Consider the following 19,619-nt stretch of genomic DNA (forward strand, 5'->3'; position numbering starts at 1 on the left):
TCTATAAATAACCTTCCACTAAACTGTGGGAATCTTTCCAATGGTTTACTGAGGGGCTGGGAAGGAATGGCTGTACCCCCTTCCATGCCATGTCCTAACAGTCTAAGAAACGAAGGAACTCGTCACTTTAAAGGAATGGTCATCCAAGTGGTCTGTTTCCACATTAATCTACACATGTATTTAAAAGTAGGTTTTAAGAGGTTAAATCTAGTACCACCCAAAAGCAGTTTCACCAGTAAGTCACCATAAAATCTGAGTTTAACAAGGTCACCAACTGTTTCCAATGTTATGAATTAGTCTGGTAAATTATTAAACAATAGCTATGTCATCACCCTTCTGAGCCAAACTTTCTGCTAGTTATATGCTCAATTAAGCATTTTCATTCATAACTCCTAGGTCAGAAGCACAAAAACCAACCAGCTTTTCCCCTAAGCCAAAACTATATTAAATCTTTCTTCTTGTCAAAACCACTGATTTAATAAAGAAACTTCTCTAAAGTTTCTTTTTTTTGTTTAACAAGACTGTATATCTGCAACAGGCAAACATGAAGACAGTGCAGAGATATGACCACAATGAAATAAAAATGAAATCTACAGTTCACAGTCCCAGAATTTTATTTCCCAGTCTTAGGGAGACACATGGATACTCACAAAAAATATTTAGAAAATTGTATCACAATAGAGAAATTGTAACATAGATGCCTACTGTAGAGAAATAAGATAAATCAGGTGCCTCAAATTGCCAGTGAGTGGGTGTGAGTCCACCTGTGCCTGATTAGGACAGGCCCCTATTGGGCATGAGCAAGGCCAGGGGGCCAATAAAGGTGGGACACACACCCACAGAAAACCTCAGCTCACTCTGGTGCGAGGCATGGAGAGGCCAGCAGCTCGTTGAGCCTCTGGAGCAAGAAAGGCTCTTCCCGCTACACTTCTACCCTGGAAGCGCTGTGTGGTGGCTGGAGTCCTGGAAGAGACCAGCAGTTCGTCGAGCTTCAGGAGCAAGAATGGCTCCTCCCGCAACATTTGGTGGAGAATGCGGGCAACATAAAGAAGCGGCAGTGTGAGAAGCTGGCAACAGGAACATTATCCCCGATTTGAAAAAATGCCTGGGCTAACACTCTCCCTGAAAGGTATGACCAGCAAGCTCTTTGGTTTGGGAACCCCTGAGCAGAGGGAAGCCAAGATAAGGATTCTCTCTTTGGAAACCCCTGAGCGGAGGGAAGCTAGGAGGATGGAATCTCATGGTATGGAATCCCACGGAGGAAAAAGAAAAAAAAAAATATAAAAAAGTAAAAGTAAATAAAAGTAAAAGTATGGAATCCCACGGAGGAACCAGAAACCCATGAGGAACCAGAAATCTCTTTGGAAACCCCTGGGCAAAGGAAAGCCAAGAGAAGGATTCTCTCTTTGGAAGCCCCTGAGCAGAGGGAAACCAAGAGAAGAGCAGAAACAGGAGGGAGAAGAACAAAAGGTAGAGACTTTGTGAAAAAGTGCCTGGGCTGACATTTGGTTGCCTAAGCTAGGGTTAAAATCCTGTAAGTTATAAGTGTATTTTTGTAAAAAATCCTGTATGTATGTGTAAAAGTCCTGTACTCGGGGCCCCCTCGAGGCTCTTAGCTGAGTGTCCTGCGGGGCCCGAAGAAAGATCCTGTATGTCTGTATTCTGTGCGCCCCCTCGATGCTCTTAGCTGAGTGTCCCGCGGGGCCTGAAGAAAAAGTGTGTATTTTTGTGTAAAAATCCTGTGTGTCAGTAGAAAAAAAATATGTATGTTTAAAAATCCTGTGCAAAAATCCTGTATGTTTGTTAAAATGTCTGTAAGCTAGGGCAAACCGGGAAAGCTTTAAAAAAAAAAAAAAAAAAGGGGGAAATGTAGAGAAATAAGATAAATCAGGTGCCTCAAATTGCCAGTGAGTGGGTGTGAGTCCACCTGTGCCTGATTAGGACAGGCCCCTATTGGGCATGAGCAAGGCCAGGGGGCCAATAAAGGTGGGACACACACCCACAGAAAACCTCAGCTCACTCTGGTGCGAGGCATGGAGAGGCCAGCAGCTCGTTGAGCCTCTGGAGCAAGAAAGGCTCTTCCCGCTACACTTCTACCCTGGAAGCGCTGTGTGGTGGCTGGAGTCCTGGAAGAGACCAGCAGCTCGTCGAGCTTCAGGAGCAAGAATGGCTCCTCCCGCAACAGCCTACTCTTTCTTTCTCTAGTGCTGTTTATAAGCACTGATATTTTCATGCAAGAGTCATCACATAGATCAGCAAACTTACACACTTAAAAATTTTTTTGCAATTAAGTCATTCCATACTTAGTGAACTAGAAGAGGAAGTGGAGAAGGCTTTCTGTCAAAAAAGGTGATAATTTTCTAGAAAAGTTATTTTAGAAAGAAAATATTTAGTAACCTATTTTGAAGACTGAATCATCTGGTTTCCCTCCCCTCCTTGCAAAACTAATTTACCACATTGCTAAATGCTTTCCAGATGTAGCGAACAATCAACATTTTACCTATCTGAATTGTTTCTCTGATAGCTTTGGAAAACTATAGAGTGTAGCTGTATAGTGTCTTTTATACACCTGTGCTAAATGTGTCTTGTAAGTCCACACAAGAATGTACATTGCTTACGCAGCCTATCATTTTTATTTCTGTCATACAAAGCTAAGAGATCTACATAATATCAAAAATGAAGCAATGGACCTTTCAAGACAGTGTGCTCACCAGCTGTGGAGAGAAGATGCTAAAGAAAACTGAAGATTTCAGCAGTAGTTTTACATTGTAAGTGAGCTACCCACTGTCAGAAGAGGCAGAGCCCTACCCTCCATCACCCACCACTTCCCAGACATTGTTTCCATCTTTCTTTTCACAAAGAGAAAACTCAACAATGGAAACTTGTCCTTTCAGGAGTTAAGAAATCCTGAAATAGCAAATTGGGACTTGCTATGCCAAAAAGTGTGAAATAAATTTGGCAGCCCAAATTTCCATCGTTTTGATAATGAGTCTACACATGGGTGTTACACATCAAATTACCAGGGCACATAACCAGTAGAATTTAACCTGTATATTCATTTGTGGCCATGCAGTAGCATAAAACAAAGCACACATCCATGCTAAAATCAGCAACAATCAGTAGAGCAGAGCCATAGGATGCATCCTCACGTCTCCTATTTGGGGTCAGTTCCACTTCACAGCCACCTGAAAAAGTCTGGATTACTGAAGGCCAGAAATATCAGGTGTGTGGGTGGGGGGCTGCTGACTCCACTGCTGGGCATTCCAAGTCACTCTCTGCCAACAGATGTCCACACCCTTGTAATATGTCTGAGGCAAAATGCCAGAAGGTAAGGGAAAGCCCCAGGGACACCCACTGGATAGCCCTGGATACAGAGAAAGTCAAGGTGATTAGTGGGAGGCTAGCAGATTAGTGAGACCATCACCACACCAGGCTGATGACCAGTAGTAAATAATGAAAATAAAAGAGACACCCTTTTGTCTTTTGCATGGTCTAGGTTTTTCTTTTATCCTTTTTTTCGCAAGAGGAACAGTAGACATACATCTGTTTACTAAATGTTTTCTACATTCTCCTCAGCATCAGCAGGAGTCTACACAAAGGTTAAGAGGTAAGTAGGATGTGGATGCTTCCATCATCGACACCATCAAGTTTTCAGAGCAAATTCTATTTCTGGTTACTAAATTTCAAGTTTGGAGGTAATAACCTAACACAACACAAAGCAAAAGAAACAGCCAAGGATAACACAATTGAGTAAGACTTTGCGTATCACAATGTCAGAGAAAAGTAGTGGGTTTACATCTGGCTAATTTATTTCCAAATGCATTTAAGTTATAATAAACTTTTTCTTTCCCATTCTATTAATTTAATGGCATGCAAAGCTAGAATACCAAGTCCTGTTTAGGGCAAGAATTAATGCTTCTTTGTTAACATCTTCCCGCAGCATTACCATTACAAAATCCATACTACTTAAGTAAAGAAAAATATTTTTATTTCCACTATTCACTATATTCAGGAGAATTTCTCTTGAATGTAGGTTGTTTAACAAATCACTGGGGGAAAAATACTTTTCAGAAAAATGCAATAAACCTATTTCAGACTATTGTGTGAAAGAACAAGTAAACAGATTTCTGAAACTCCGGTAAACTGAAAAGTAAAGTTGATGAGATACAGAAATGGCAATTGTTTTCAACTCAGGAAAAATTAAAAAATATAATATATTGAAGCTGCATATCTCTGAATCAAATTTGCTAACATTTTTTCTACTTGGTAACACAATATTAAATGACTAATACTGCTAAGAAATTTAACATGCATGAGGAAGTATCACCTAAGGAAGGATGTCACCTAATTACTGTGGATTTAATTTTATGAACAGGTTCAAGTTCTCCTATGTGGTTTCAGACAAGCCAGCAGTCTCTTCAGCATTTCAACAACAGTAGTTATCTAAAATCCAGGAAAATTATATATGCAGGCTTGGTACTAGTTTAAAGCAGAAATACTGCTGTGAGAGGGAAAGCTGGGGTGAAGGAAGTTTTAATGTAAAGAGGTAAATACTTTCTTTAAGACCAAGATAAATGCTCCAGTGGTTCAAAGAATGTAAGAATAAAAAAAGTAAGATTTTATTAAGTATAAAATGAAGTAAAAACCATAAAGCAAAGCACACTTAATTGAAAATGACAGAACATATTACTGATTAGCATGAAAGAAGACTCAGATTTCCTAATTAAATTTGGAAAGTTTAGGAAATTAGAAAAATATGTTCAGCATGTAAAAGCCACATGCTCTGCATGAAACTCAGAACCAGATGCAGCAAATGAATACGTATTAGACTTAAACATTTGACAAAAAGTAGTTGACTATATTTCATATTCAGTGTTAGTCTGTTAGGTCAAGGAAAGCCAAATTATAAAATGAGAAAGATAAAACGCACAGAGAAGTTCCTGTGATAGTCCAACTGAAAGAAGAACCCTACTGCTGTGTTTTAATTTCTGCTGGTGTCAGTCTGTGGCAAACTGGGTGATGTTATGCCTGAATCTTAGGCAATCCTCACTATCAGCAGATCAGATCAGATCTAAAAGCTTAGTATTCCCTCCATTTTACCAAATGAACTACTCTGTGGATGTTCAATCAGATCTATGAAACGATTCACCTTTAAAAGCAACTGTGTTTTAAACCAGATAATCACAGAGACTCAGCTACAGAGAAGCCAAAGCATTAACCAGCAAACCTACGGGCTAACAAGGTGGAATAAAAAGTCCACCCAGGCAAGGTGGAGGACAGGAAGCTTTTAAGTCAGAGCTGCCACTGTCAGACAACAGCATGTAGTCTTGACCTTAACTGGGCAGGGATGTCTCAAGAACAAGGCTCAGGATATGGTTTCATGAGAATATTAGAGCATAACCAGTTTTAGGAGCCTTTGTGGTCCTTCACTCCTGTCCCCAAAGGGCAGCATGTTCTTTAGTGCTTCTGTTTCCTGAGAATAATGAGTCCAGTCAGAACCATTCAAGCATACAAAATCTGTGTACCGTAACTTCTTGCAAAGGCTATATATGCAGGGGCAGAGCTTCAGCATGTGCAGTGGAAGTCCCGTGCAGTAACCACAACAAAAATTAGAAAGAGATGTTCCTGGGACAAAAATTAGGCTCTGGCAGCTGCAGACAAACATTGGGAAAAGAAAAATATTCCATGTTCCATTTCATAATCGCTGAATTAAAAGACCAAAAATGTTGTAATCCTCAGGGAAAGACCTGGAGCATATTAAAGACTCACAACTCAGAAGCAAGCATTTGGAGTACAGTAGGAGAACAAAAAGCCTCAATCTTTTAAAAAATGTCTGTTTACAATCTTCATAAGGTGACCAAAATGTATGAAATTGCTGTGAATGGGTTAAAAAAGAAACAATTTTTTTCCCCAGATGACATTATAACCCTGCCTATAATGTTCTGTTTAGATGAGTTTCGAGTCAAGATGTTCCATGCAATTAGCTGTTGTGAAATTCTTGGATACTTCAGTAACATTAAAATAGAATGTTTTTAAAACCTCTGCATAATATTTCTAGGAAGTGCAACATACATCAGCACCATTCCAACAAAAAGCCCATGACAGGTTATTGCAGAACATTGCTACACTGGGTCAGAGGCAAAACCAATGCATTCCTCAGGGACTAACTGCATACTGAACTCTGTATTCAGAACATTCAGCATCAGAATTGTTTTAAAAATTCAGAAGCAAATTTTATTACTTTCTCTATTTATATTAACAGTGCTACACAAGACTATCACTTATAAAGGTTAATATGAAAATATAAACGATGACTGTGAATCCATAACCAAAAAGCACTTTCTGACTCCTTTAGTGATATTGAGATTCACTGTTATTTAAATCCAACTGAGCAACCTGAGCATTCAGGCAGTGGAAAGTACTTAAAATTTTGCTCCCTCCCATACTGAACATCAGCCATAACCATGCCTTGCTGTATATCTTGCATTATTGCAGCCTCCTCACCATTTTCTTCTCTGTCTCCCAGTAATGCCTTTTACTTTTTTTTATCCATATGTATCCTTTTAATATGTCCATTTCATTTCTAGCTATAGCCAACGTTTTTCATTTCAGGTCTTGTGAATACTAGAATAATGAAGTTTATCCATGGACTACCACCCAAGCCTGCAACCTGTAATGCTCCTATTGCTTATAGAGAAAGTAGCTGTGTTGGCATCCAGTGAAAGAAATTATACTAAGCTCATGGCAGGGAGGTTGAAACCAGGTAATCTTTAAGGTCCCTTCCAACCCAAATCATCCTATGATTGCATGATTCTATGCATGCAATAATGCAGAAACCATGTGCATAGTTATATAGCTGTTACTTAGTCCTGTTACTGCTCACTGCTGTATAGGTTCCAAATCCACAAACAAGGGCAGTGTCCTTCAAAGTGTCACGAAGTCTTCTCCTCACCCCCACACAAAGTCAGGCCACACATATAACACAGAGCAGAGAATTAATTATTTCTATCAAGCTTTTAGAAATACTGTTCCTCCCTGGCTTACATCACACTCTCCAACATGCAGACATCCCTTCTTATAAAAAACTTTATGGGCCATAACTGCCAATAGCAACCAGCTAAACAAACCCTGGGTTTTTTCCTTCCTACACAGTTCTGAAGACCCATTATTTAATATTTTTATTTAAAAGCTAAAATCAAACACTAGAAACCTAGAGAAAAAGCCTATCAGCAACTACAGACCAGGTATGGAAAAATACAGAGATAAAGATGGAGATACAGAGGAGAAAAAAAAGAGGGGATACCACTAAAACTACTCAATCTTCTGACAGGGATCAAATATGTAATACCCAGGTTAGGTGCCACTGAGGACCTACCATCTCTCTGGCTCCTCCACAGTTAACTCACATCTGATGGAACTTGGCAATGCCACAGCTGTTAAGTGTTCTTACATACAGCACATGGCACTAAGAATTTGTGAAATAAAATAAAGAAAAATGAAAATCTTCCCTTAGTGCTTCAGATGTTATGTAACTTTATACTTCTTTCATTGTATTCATCCACCTGCTGACATACTCCTGCTGCCCTTCAGATAATGCATGACCTTAACTTTGCTTAATTCTTATTTGCTGGTCCTCTCACACCTACCATTATAGAGGCCACATTTCAGACTGTCCCCAGGTTCCATCAGGACAAGAACAAAATACACAGGATAGGCACCTCTAATAAATCTCCATCACTGCCCACCCACACACCACCCTGTTCATCTTTTATTTCTATTCTGTAGAGTATTATGCACAATTCAGATCAGAACTTAAACAGGAAACGGATGTTTTTATTTTTCCATAACAAGTCAGATATGAACAAAGATCAAACACTACCTAAGGCACATGACTATTTCCCTTAGCTCCAAGCATGCTATACACATACCCCACTCATACTTGTGTCAGCACACACTGAAGATGGGTTGTTTCACTGCAGACCATCAGAACAGCTTCTACATTGTGTTCTTTTATCATATATGGTGAATAAGTTACCTATGACAAGCTTCAATAACCAGTATTCAGTGTTGAGGACTACATAGCCTTATTTCCACTTCTCAAGAAACCTTACAAGTTCACAACCTTTTTCCTAACAGACTGTTTTGTGTTCTACAAATGCTTTAGATGTTAAGGAAATGTCTTAAAAATAGGCAAGAACTTATATGGGTCTAAAAAAACATTGCATCAAATGTTCTCTTACGGAAATGTATGATATAATCAATAAGCATTTAGTGTCAGTATGATAGTTACTAAATATAATCAAGAAAAACAGCTCTACAATAATATGCTAGCTAATCCACTCCATTTCTTCTTTTTCCTTATAGAAATACCTTTCTCTTCCTCATTTGAATAACAAGAGGACTTCCTCAGTGGCAACAGACACTCTTGAATCTTTTGTTACAGAATTCATTTTTACGGCTGTATCTTCCCCTCCTTTTCGCAGACTCCCATGACCTGGAGTTTTTCTATTACAACTCATTCAGAGCACCTTCCTTGTCTGCCACTCCTCACCATTTTTTCTTGGTGTCACTTAAAAATCCTCCTCTTTTACCCTCTTAACCTTATTCCAGACTGACCTCATTCCCTTACACAGCTTCACTGACCCACAAATCTCTATTCTCCACTGACCTCTATCCTGCTGTTTAACTCCTCATCAGGATCTTTCAGAGCCAATGCAAATGCAGATGCTTGCCTTTCCTCCCATGCCCTCTTCTCTCTGGCTGTAAATACAAATCATGTACAAAAACCTAACCTGAAAAAATGTCAGTTGCAAGTAAATACTCCTAAGTTATGAAACATGGGAATTAAAATTTCCTCAACAAGGAGTCTTACTAGACCACTATGTGAGAGGGAAAAGATGCTTTGATGCATCAGTTGAGGAAGTTGTTCAGATTCTCCCATAAAAGTTCAGAAAAGCCAGAGATCCTCCTGGCACAGACACTGTTACTTTTGGAGGGGTAGGTCTCTAACTGAGCTTACCATCCCCCCATCATGCTCTAAAAAACTTTCAACATACTCAAATGGATGTACTATTAGCTGAAGTTTGCATTCTCTAATTACCCATAGTCATCAACTATGACAACTCCACACTTAGTTACCTCCTCTGGATTTATGACTCCAATTTCCACTGGAGCTATGAGCCTCCCCACTCACAGGTTCTCAGTGACTCCCTGCCAATAAATCTGCCAACTAATTTCCTGCTAGGCAGAGGGAGCTTCAAAAGTGGTTGATAAATGTACAAATGGACTTAAACAAATTCTAAAAAATTCCCTTCATGAAGTACATCACATAAAACCATGGAGGACCAGTGTGAAATAGGTGAAGCAAATGAAAAAAAAAAAAAAAAGAAATTCTTCTCTGAATTTCTCTCCCAACCTTAAGTCAAAGGTTTCCCATAAGCAAGAGAAACTAAGGAGTAATTAAGCCCAAGTAAAAAGAGCTGAACAGATTACCCACTTCTATATTCTCACTGACTTACCTTTTTAAACCTTTTTCTATGATGTTTGCCTGTGGTTTCCTGTCAGAAAAAGCTGAACATTACTATTGTATATGTCCTATAGGGTATCTCCTATAGTATTAATCCAAACCTCTGACAGCAACATTTAAATGAGATTCTTCCTCTCCCCAGCACAGGGCCATAACCACAATGCCATGACAATCTTTCTTGTGCCACTCTAATGAGAAGATAGCCCCAATTATATTTTGCCATCTTTTCCTCACTCCCTTGATTCTGTGTTGGGGGAGAAGAGAGATCTTCCTGATCAACACAGACTTTCCCTTCCTAAATTCATATAAGGACAGGAAAACTGTCTGAAGCATTTCTGTAAATGCCTGCTCAATTGGTTGAGCAAAAAGCTTGCTCACGCATATACATTCAGAGGAGCATACAAAATGTAATACAAAAGGCATTAGGCACCAAAGCTATGAATGACACAACCCTGCCAGTAAAAAAGACAAAATCTGAAAAGAGAAAGAAAACATCCTTCAACCTTTTGCCACGTGTGCTTACCAATTTGAGTCTCTCTCACTCTTTAAAAATACTAACTGTAGGTCCCAGACCTGCTGTCCATCACCTGTGCAAAAGGAAATGTCCTTAGAAATGGTCCCTAATCACAAAGAAAAGCAAGCAGGATCCTGCTGACAGCAGTCTACCCACTCAGTTTGCTTTAAAATCCAGATGATGTAATTAGCAAAAATACCAAGCAAAAAATTTGAGTTGAGAGTGTCCAGTTTGAGATGAGAGCGCCCCTTCATATTATGCTTTAACATACCACTATGATATCCCTGGGAATCATCCTACTAACAGGCAGACATAGGCTCTACTAAGCCTAATAAACTTCTCCTCTTTTAATAATCAAATAGGTCACTTCAAAATTACAAAAACAATTGGTAACAAGCTTGAAGAATAATACAAAAATAATTATGATTACTGGTGTTGCAGTTTAACCAAGCCACTACTCCAAGCCATTAGTTTCCCACAGAGTCATCCCAGTTGAAAAAGACCTCTAAGAACTCCATGTCCAACTGTCAACATTCCCCTCCCCATGAACAAAATACATTTACCAATGTCTGTATCACCTACTAGAGCATGTCCTGAAGTGCCCCATCTACAGGGTCTTTAAATACCTATAGGGATGGTGACTTCACCACCTCCCTGGGCAGCCCAGTCCAATGCCTAACAACTCTCTCAGTAAATAATTTCTTCCTCAGATCTACTCTAAGCATCCCCTGATGCAACTTCAAGACATTTCCTCTAGTCCTACCATTATTCACTTGAGAGGAGGCCAGAACCCACTTCCCTACAACCCTCTTTTCAGGTAATTGTAGAGTGATGAAGTCTCCTCTCAGCCTTCTCTTCTCCAGCCTAAACATTTCCAATTCCCTCAGCCTCTCCTAACAGAATTTGTTCTCCAGACCCTACAGCAGCTTAGCTGCCCTTCTCTGAACTCACTCCAGCAGCTCAATGTCTTTCTTGTAGTGAGGGGCCAAAACTGAACTCAGTACAGGAGGTGAGGCCTCACCAATGCCAAGTGCAGGGGCACAATGACTTCCCTTCTCCTGCTGGCCATGCTATTCCTGATACAAGCCAGGATACTGGTGACCACCCTGAACCCCCGGGCACGCTGCTAGCCCATATTCACCTGGCTATCAACCAGCACCCCAAGGTCCTTTTCTGCTTGGCAGCTTTCCAGCCACTCCTCCACAGGTCTGTAATGTTCCATGGGTTTGCTGTGACTGAAGTGGAGGACCTGGCACTTGGCCTTGTTAAACCTCATTTTATTGACCTTGGCCCACTGGCCCAGCCCCTCCAGGTCCCTTTGCAGGGCCTTCTTACCCTCAAGCAGATCAGCACCCCCATCCAACTTGGTATCATCTGCAAACTTACTAAGGAAGCCCTCAATCTAGATCTAGCCCTCATCTAGATCATTAATGAAGATATGGAACAGAACTGGCCCCAAAACGGAGGCCCAGGGTACACCACTGGTGACCAGTCGCCAACTGGATTTAACTCTGTTAACTGCAACTCTCTGGACCCTGCACACAGCCAGTTTTTAACCAATCAAGAGTATACCTGCCTATGCCCTGAGCCACCACCAGCTTCTCAAGAAGAATGCTGTGGGAGGTGTTACTAAAAGCTTTACAAAGCCTTTACAAAGGCTTTACTAAGGTCCAGGTAGACAACATCCACAGCCTTCTCCTTGTCCCCTAGGTGGTTCACATGGACATAGAACAAGAGCAGGTTGGTCAGGCAGGACCTGCCTTCCCTGAACCCATGCTGGCTGGGCTTGATCCCCTGGCTTTACTGCACTTGCCATGTGATTGCACTCAATATGAACCTCTCCATAATTTTTTTCTGGGCACTTAGGTTTGACAGGCCTATAGTTTCCCAGATCCCCTTCTAGCCCTTCTTACAGATGGGTGTCACATTGACAAGCCTCCAGTCATCTGGGAACTCTCCTGCTTACAAAGACTTTTGGCAGATGATGGAGAGAGGCTTGGTGAGCTACTCTACCAGCTCCCTCAATACTCTTGGGTGAATCCCGTCCAGCCCCAAGGACTTGTGAGTGTCCATTACACAAAATTGGTGCCATAGCAGGCACTAACGCCTCCTGGACTGTGGGGGGGTTGTGCTGCTCTCTGTCCTCATCTTCCAGCTCAGGGGGCTGAATATCCTGGGAGTGGCTGGTCTGACTAATAAAGATGGAGACAAAAAGGAGAGACTACAGGCCACTTAAAAGCCATGTAAAAGCAGATCCCTTAATTTTTTTGTTTTAAAGAAAACTACTCCACTTATCTTAGAGGACAAAAAAACCAACATTCTGTTTTGGGGATTTTTTTCTGCATGCATACGTACGTACAGTTAGTAGCTGTTATTACTAGCTATATTAGAAGCCATAAGCAGTCTTGTTGAATCCAGAGTGAGTATAAGTGAATTCAATAGTGGCGAAAGGCTTATACTTGCATGCTTCACAGGCAGAGAAGCCTCCATCTAAAACTCATGCAGAGAAGATCCAAGGGTGTGAAGAGGTTTGGAAATTGTTAGCAGGTGGCATGTTAATCGAGCAACCCTCCCATGATGAAGACCAAAACATTTCTTTAGTTAATCTCATTCAAAGTTAGGACAATGTCATGAGAATCTTTCAGCTGAGATCTTCTATAATGTAACTGAGCCACTCCTGTTTTCATCACGCTCACACAGTTACCAGATTTCAACAAAATGAGGGTGTTGCATAAGAAATTGAGTCACACTATTTTTCTCAAAGCAGTAAACGTATTTATTCTTTGTATACACCTGTCACTAACTATTTAATTCATGGGTTTGATGGTACAGTGAAACCCTTTCTCTCACTACCACAGAGTTTTAAATCCAAAAATATTTAACATATTTCACTTGTTTATAGATTTCTGCTGGGTAGAGAGCTTTGCTTAACTTCGAAATATGAAGAAATGCTCGTTTTGACTATTGTTAGACCAAAAAAAAGCACTAACAACTGGGAGCACTAACATGTCATCAAAGCTAATGCACTTCTAAAATCTGTGGAAAAGAAGGATGAGAATGCTTACTCTGAATGATTTCACAACAAATGGCCCAAATGTTCAGAAGGGGAACAATGACAACATCCTGAAAATCAACACTTTTTAAAAGCTATCCAACCAAGTAAACCATGACAAGGAACTTGCCACAATCCTTTTGAAAATTCAGCTTGTGATTCCTATATCTGTCCCCAGATCATCTAGTGTTACAGTCCTGCAATCCTGACAGGCAACTGAAGTTGAGGACGCTTGGCACTGTCTAAGCAGCACTCAGCACCCTGTGGGATCAAACCAGACAGCTAATTCAGTTCAGGGTAATGTGCTGCATGAGCATATAAACAAAAAAAGGTTGAGGCAGAGCTATTTTAAGAGTCTTACTTAGAAAGCCCATATACTGTTACTAATGATGCGTATGTTATGAATGCAAATGGGTCAAAAACAACACAGAACCAAGGAGACTGTAGTTTCAAATGGGAACTGTTGCAGAAGGTGGGGATAGAGGGGAAGATTATTTTTAAATGCTATTTTAAGACTGAGGAATGGAGGAGAGCACATATTTATGAGCATACGAAACTGCACAGTGCTTTCAAAAGGATGCTTTAAATATTTATACTTAAAAATTTGAGAATGCTGTGTATATATGGTTATAAAGGTATAACAGGGAGTTTGGAAAAAACATAGTCCAGTTCTGGTCAGACTGAGCTGGCAGAGCAGCAAACTATGTAAGAAGAAATACCAAAGGCTGAAGTTGGAAAAAGGCCTAAAATGAGATCAAGACTGAAAATTCAGGTAGTTTCAAAAAAGAACAGAACAGACACATAACATGACAATATTCAAACAGCAACACCCTTAATACGAAGACATGAATGCACAGCAAGATTTTCATGCAAACAGCAAAACCAATTTAAGTGTATTTTCTCAAAATAACACAAGACTTACTTATGAGAAGAGATGAAGAAGCAAAGGCTACAAAGGAGTTTTTGAGACAGCAATGAGATGTACCACCTGACATTTAAAGGAGGGAGAAACAGGAAAAATTCATGTAAACAGTGCATACAAAGCCCATTTACACATCTGACAATATAATCATACAGGGATAAAGTATCTGTACGATTAGAGCATGGCCAGATGTTTCCTGATAGGCTATTTTTTTTACTAGAACCATAAAATATGATGGAACAAAGTGGGACATAAGTGACCAGCAGACATATATCGTTGGGTGAACTGATTCAGGGATGAGATGACTGTATTATCCTACAGTGGGATAAAGGAGGGCAGACAATATATTTGGGGACAATGGAAGGGTATAAGAGCTCTGTACTGGAAGCTGAAGCATACGATGAGAAATAAAACATACACTCAAAGACAAGTTATGAGAAAGCAGACATGATTAGCTAATCTGTGAATAGAAGATGCACAGATCACTGATTATTAACTGAACTATTATGGGGACTCTGTGAGTGTACAGAGGCAAAAAACACAGTGCAGAACTATGCTATTTCAGGCATAAGAGTGATTAATAGCTATAATGAAGTCATACATCGAGGCTGCAAGTTGTTACAAACACGTAGTGGGGATATATGTTAAGAACACAGGAAGGATAATTTATGCCAGCAGAATTTTTTTGTTGGATATGAATACCTGAGAATAGCGAAAGGAAACAAGGGGTTAGTAGACACAGATGGAAATGAGAGAGGCATAGAGTATTTAGAACAGGGAGAAGTTCAAGAAGCAGGGTATATGTTTGTAATTAAACAATGTGCTATCTCCTGCTTATATAAAAAAAAAATTATACTGGGGCTGAGAGGCTGATAAGCCTTACTGCCTGCTTTTTAAAACCTTTCAGTGAGGGTATAGAACAAATGGAACAAGAAGACAGGATATTTGTATGTACAGTAAAGTTGCAAAGGCACACAAAAGCACGGGGCAGCAGTACGTACCGACACGTGCATACTGGACTCTGGGGTTCAAAGGGAGGGCAGGTGACACTCAGAGCGCGTACATACGCCAAAGCAAAGAAGACAGCGAAACTCCTGTGTATGCATGTAGGGCTGGTGTGCCACGGCAATAGCTGGACCAGCAACTGCCAAGCTCGTAGGCAGAAGGTGAAGCAGCAGGGCACAGCACTTGCACGGAGCTGCTGACAACACCTCCCCGGGAGGGAAGGAGGGAGGTCTCACCCTGCCCGTGCGAGGCAGGCACCCGCAGAGAGGGGCAAGCCACGGCAGGAAGGGGGTTTGCGCGGCAGGAAAAATGGCAGGCGGCGTGCCCGTACGTACCCAGAGCACTCGAGCGGCGGATGCAGGAGTGCAGAGGGCAGGCGGGGCGGCCCTGCCGGAGGCGCTGTGGGGCAGGGACCCGTTGGGCCGCTCGGGGAGGCGGGAGCCCACTCCGGCCTCAAGCCCCGCGACGCGGGACCGACGATCCCCGGTGTCCCGGCAACATACCTGCGGGTCCGGGCTGCGGCGAGGGCAAGCGAGCAAGCAAAGCCTGTAGCAGCAGGGTATGGCTACGGCGCCCCATTGGCGAGGCCGGGGCCCGCCCCACCACCACCACCCCGCCGAGGACACCTGAGGAGAGGACGAGGGTCGCCGCGGTCCTGCTCCACTCACCCTTCGCTGGAGGTCTCCTCCTCGGCCATGGCGGCGGCGCGGCGGCCGGGAGCTGTCAGCGGTGGGTCGGCGGTGGCCGGTGGGGCAGCGAAGGACAGGACGACAGCGGCGGCACCGGCCATCACGGGCTCCTCCCTCTCTCCCGCCTGCCCGCCCGCCCGCGTCATCCCCGCGGTGGCCGCCCACCACACCATAGAGCGGGGCGGGCGACTCGGGGCCAGAGCGCCGCCACTGGCGGCCGGGGAGGGCCCCGGTGCCAACGGGGAGGGGCGGTTGGGGCGTGGCCTGCGCGCCCTTCCCGAGCAGCCGTTGGAGGCCGGGGTGTTTGTGAGGTGAAGGGACGGGGATGGGCGATCAGCGTTCCCCCCAGAGAGGGGAGGGTCTCTCCCTTGAGAGGGAAGCGGGTCCCCGGCGCTTCCCAGCTCCCAGGCGCTTTGCAAGAGCAAGGGTGCCGGGATCCCGTTGGTAGGCCCGAGGTAACCGCACAGTCCCCGAGGTGTTGCCCGTGAAGGAGGGATGCGGCTTAGAGGGCAGGCTGGGAGACGGTGAAGTCTCGCCTGCTGTGTGTCATCCTCGGAAGCGCCTCTGCCCTCTCAGCCGCGCCTCCCGGGGCACAGCGCGTCTGGCACTGAGTCAGCGTGTTTGCCGCTGCGTAACGCGCGGCGAGCCTAAGCGCCGGGGGACCGAGCACCGGGCAGGGACGGGGGACAGGGAGCAAAGCCTCTGTGCCTGCGCACGGCTGGTTAAGTGACGCAGGAGGTGGCAGAGCACAAACACAAGTCTCAGCCGCCGGCACAGGCAGGGCATTGGCCAGCGTGGCCTACAGATCTACGGTGACGGCAGCGCTGGCAGTCAGAACTGTTTTCAGGTTCGTAGAATCATCGAACGGTTTGGGTTAGAAGGGACCTTAAAGGTCACCGAGTTTCAGCCACTCTGCGTGTGCAGGGACATTGTCTACTACAGCAGGTTGCTTAAAGCCCCATCCAGCCTGGCCTTGAACACTTAAGAGACAGGGCATCCACAACTTCTTGGGAAACCTGTGGCAGTGTCTCACCACCCTCACAGTGAAGATTTTCTTCCTAATATCCAATCTTAATCTACCCTCATTCATCTTAAAGCTGCTACCCCTCATCCTATAGCTACATACCCCTATAAAATGTCTCCCTTCAACTTCCCTGTAGACCCCTTCATGTACTGGAAGGCCACTATAAGGTCTCCCCTAGAGCCTTCTCCTCTCCAGGCTGAACAACCCCAAGCTTTCTCAGCCTGTCTTCAAAGGAGAGGTGCTCTCGCCCTCTTTATCATCTTTGTGGCCCTTCTCTGGACTTGTTCCAGTAAGGTCCATGTCCTTGTTTTGAGTGCCCAAAAGTAAGGTTTATCTTTGTTTTTACATATAAGAAGCTAATTACGATCTTTGGATGCAACTTAAATAGTATCGGTCCTTAAGATGATTACAAGTAGAGCACCTATTGCAATTTTAGTTTTCAAGTCTTTTGAAAGGCTTAAATGCAGCCGTGCCTATGGGGAGGAGAATGCTGGGGGAAAGTGATGTGCTTGTTTTAGACAGCATTTAGCCTGACAATATAGGTTGCATAATTATTCAGCTGTGTAAGAACTAAATCGTATTGAATATTCAAATGGTAATTGAAATAAAGCTGCAAGGTGCAAAGAGTGGAGTGAGTCGTGGGAAGTGTTTAAGTCTTGCATTTTTTATCAACTTTACCACTGAGCTGTAGCACTTCAGAAAAACAAATGGAAGACTGATTACTGTTTCTTTTAGTTCTGAAATCCTTTGATGAAAGGCATAAGGTTATTTTGGAAACATGAAATTATTCTCAGCTAAAAACACTGCAGTTTTAGGAACAGTAATTGTTGAGATTACACAATCTCAGCTAAAGTTTGTTTGGCTGTGTCACAAGGGTTTGGTAATCTGATATTTTTTTCTCTGGAGATTGTATTTATTTTTTATTATTGCTCTGAAAGACTTGAGTAAAGATGTCAACACGAGTGCAGAAGTATATGGTCACTGGCAGACATTTGCAATGATGCTGTCTGGAATTTGCAAGTGATCTGAAACAATAGCTATGAATGCCATGATTTTTTTCCTTCCTAATTTCAGTGGAACAGTAAGTTTAAAACCTTGTAAACAAGATTTATGCCCCACTCCTGAAACATGCTAGACACAATTATCACTGTGATTTTAATTCAGGGGTGCTCAGGCAAGCACTAATTGGTTGCACTTGTTTAAGTATGTAAATGTACAAGTAGCCCACTCCCACTTAGCAGCCCTTCTTAGTTTCTCAGCCTTTGATAGAAATGACTCACTTTCTTAAAAACACACACATTTTCGGTATCACAAGTTCTAGGCTTGTGATCCAACATTTGACCCAACAGGAATAGCTACTTGTGAGCTAGAGCTTGTGACATAATGAAGCATGAAAAGAGAGCAATAGTGCTTATTACCCATTTTTCTAGCAACACACTTAGAAAGCTGTTTCTTCAACCTGCATCGCAAATAGTTTGCTAAAATCAAGCTGAGCAAAAAACATAGAGAAGGCTGACCGGGCCAAGGATGTACAGTCTAAATAACAAGTCTATGCTTGTTATTTTTATGAAAGTAATAAAATCATCAGCTTGGTGTACACTGAATACTGTGCCTGTTCTGATTTTGTAGCAAAAGCTAAGATGGCATTCCAGCTCACAGACAAATGGGTTCACACCAGTTGCATGCTGTGGTTCATCAGAAAGCATGTACTTGACTACCATACAGCCTCTACAGGCCCTTTGTTTCTTGCTCCCACAGATCCTTTTCTTCTGAGTGTCTGCTCCACCTGTTCTCTGCATTTTACTTGACTTCCTCCTGAAAAATTGAGCCTTGCACCCTCAGGTTGAAAATCAGAGACACCTTATTTTTACATTTTGTGGGGACTCAGGATAACAAGGCAAAAAGAGAATTAAAACTGATTGATCATGTTCATGATGGCAAGAGGACCTTGAGGCCATGATAGGATGTACCTGGAATTTCTTATCCATGCCTTGCTATTGCTGGAGGACTTACCTGCTGTGCTTCTTCCAGGCAGAAGCCTAATGTTTGTCAACTGCCTCAGTGTCAGGAGCTGCAGATATTGGAGCTTGCTGTGGCTGAGCCTAAGGAGAGGCTCAGGTAGGGCTGGAGGACTGAAGATGTTCACAGCTCTCAAATTGTGTGTAAATGAGGAAGTCTTTCCAGAGTCCTGCTGTCTGTGTTTCTCTGGAAAGATCTCATGGTGTTGCTGAGGTGGGAGAAGAATCCTAACATCAACTGAGCTTCTGCTGCCTGGTTTTGCATCTCAGTTTTTTTGGAAGTCTGGTAGCTAGATACTTTGGTCTTGGATAAGTCAGGGAAGAAAGGAAAAGTAATAACCCTGAGAGTCTTTGGTAGAATCTGGAGATTCATATTGGAGGATTGGTTGGAGATTATCTCATAATAGTATATCACACTGGTTATGGGTGGTGTTCCGGAGTAGGCAGAGAGTGGACAAGCCCTAGAGTGAGCTGCTGGAATTTACCAGATTGTGGGTTTGGGTCCAAACAAGTATTGGCAAGAGGGCAGAAGCTGCATGCCTCTGTGCAAAAAAGCAAATGGCAAAGGGAGCATCTTCATTGCTTAGTTTTTTGTTTGTTTGTTTTTTGGGTTTTTTTCCTAATCTGAATGGTGAATGGATTTTCCTGCTATGTCAGGTGCTTCCCTGCAAACTGGAGTAAAGTCTGATACCAATGGCAACATGCTTGATACGTTCCTAGTGTGACTGCTCCATGTCCTCCTGTTTTCCTAGACATATTGAAGTGTGGGAAAGGAGTTTAAAATCGCTAGGTTGACCTGGAAGTGCTCAACTTGATACGAATTTTTCCAAGATCTCCCAGCTAATGTGTCTTTCCCTTAAGGAGGCAAT

At 42.6% G+C, this 19,619-nt stretch overlaps 1 protein-coding gene across 3 annotated transcripts in view; it reads right to left on the reverse strand.

Moving 5' to 3' along the window:
* The window catches only part of ABHD5 (abhydrolase domain containing 5), a 31,264-nt gene extending 15,303 nt beyond the window's left edge, over positions 1–15,961 (reverse strand). The window contains exons 1-2 of one of the 3 annotated variants that reach the window (XM_030444096.1): positions 15,688–15,961; positions 14,015–14,080 (exon numbers count right to left, since the gene is read on the reverse strand). In XM_030444096.1, coding sequence (XP_030299956.1) covers positions 14,015–14,080; positions 15,688–15,881 — 260 coding nt within the window. In that variant the 5' untranslated portion in view covers positions 15,882–15,961. Of the gene's footprint in view, positions 1–14,014; positions 14,081–15,354; positions 15,570–15,687 lie in introns of those variants that run through there. The other 2 variants (XM_030444097.1, XM_030444098.1) reach the window with 2 other exon arrangements.
* Between the last annotated feature and the right edge of the window lie 3,658 nt (positions 15,962–19,619).

Source organism: Calypte anna, chromosome 2, assembly GCF_003957555.1.
Source record: "Calypte anna isolate BGI_N300 chromosome 2, bCalAnn1_v1.p, whole genome shotgun sequence".
Classification (NCBI taxonomy): Eukaryota; Metazoa; Chordata; class Aves; order Apodiformes; family Trochilidae; genus Calypte; species Calypte anna.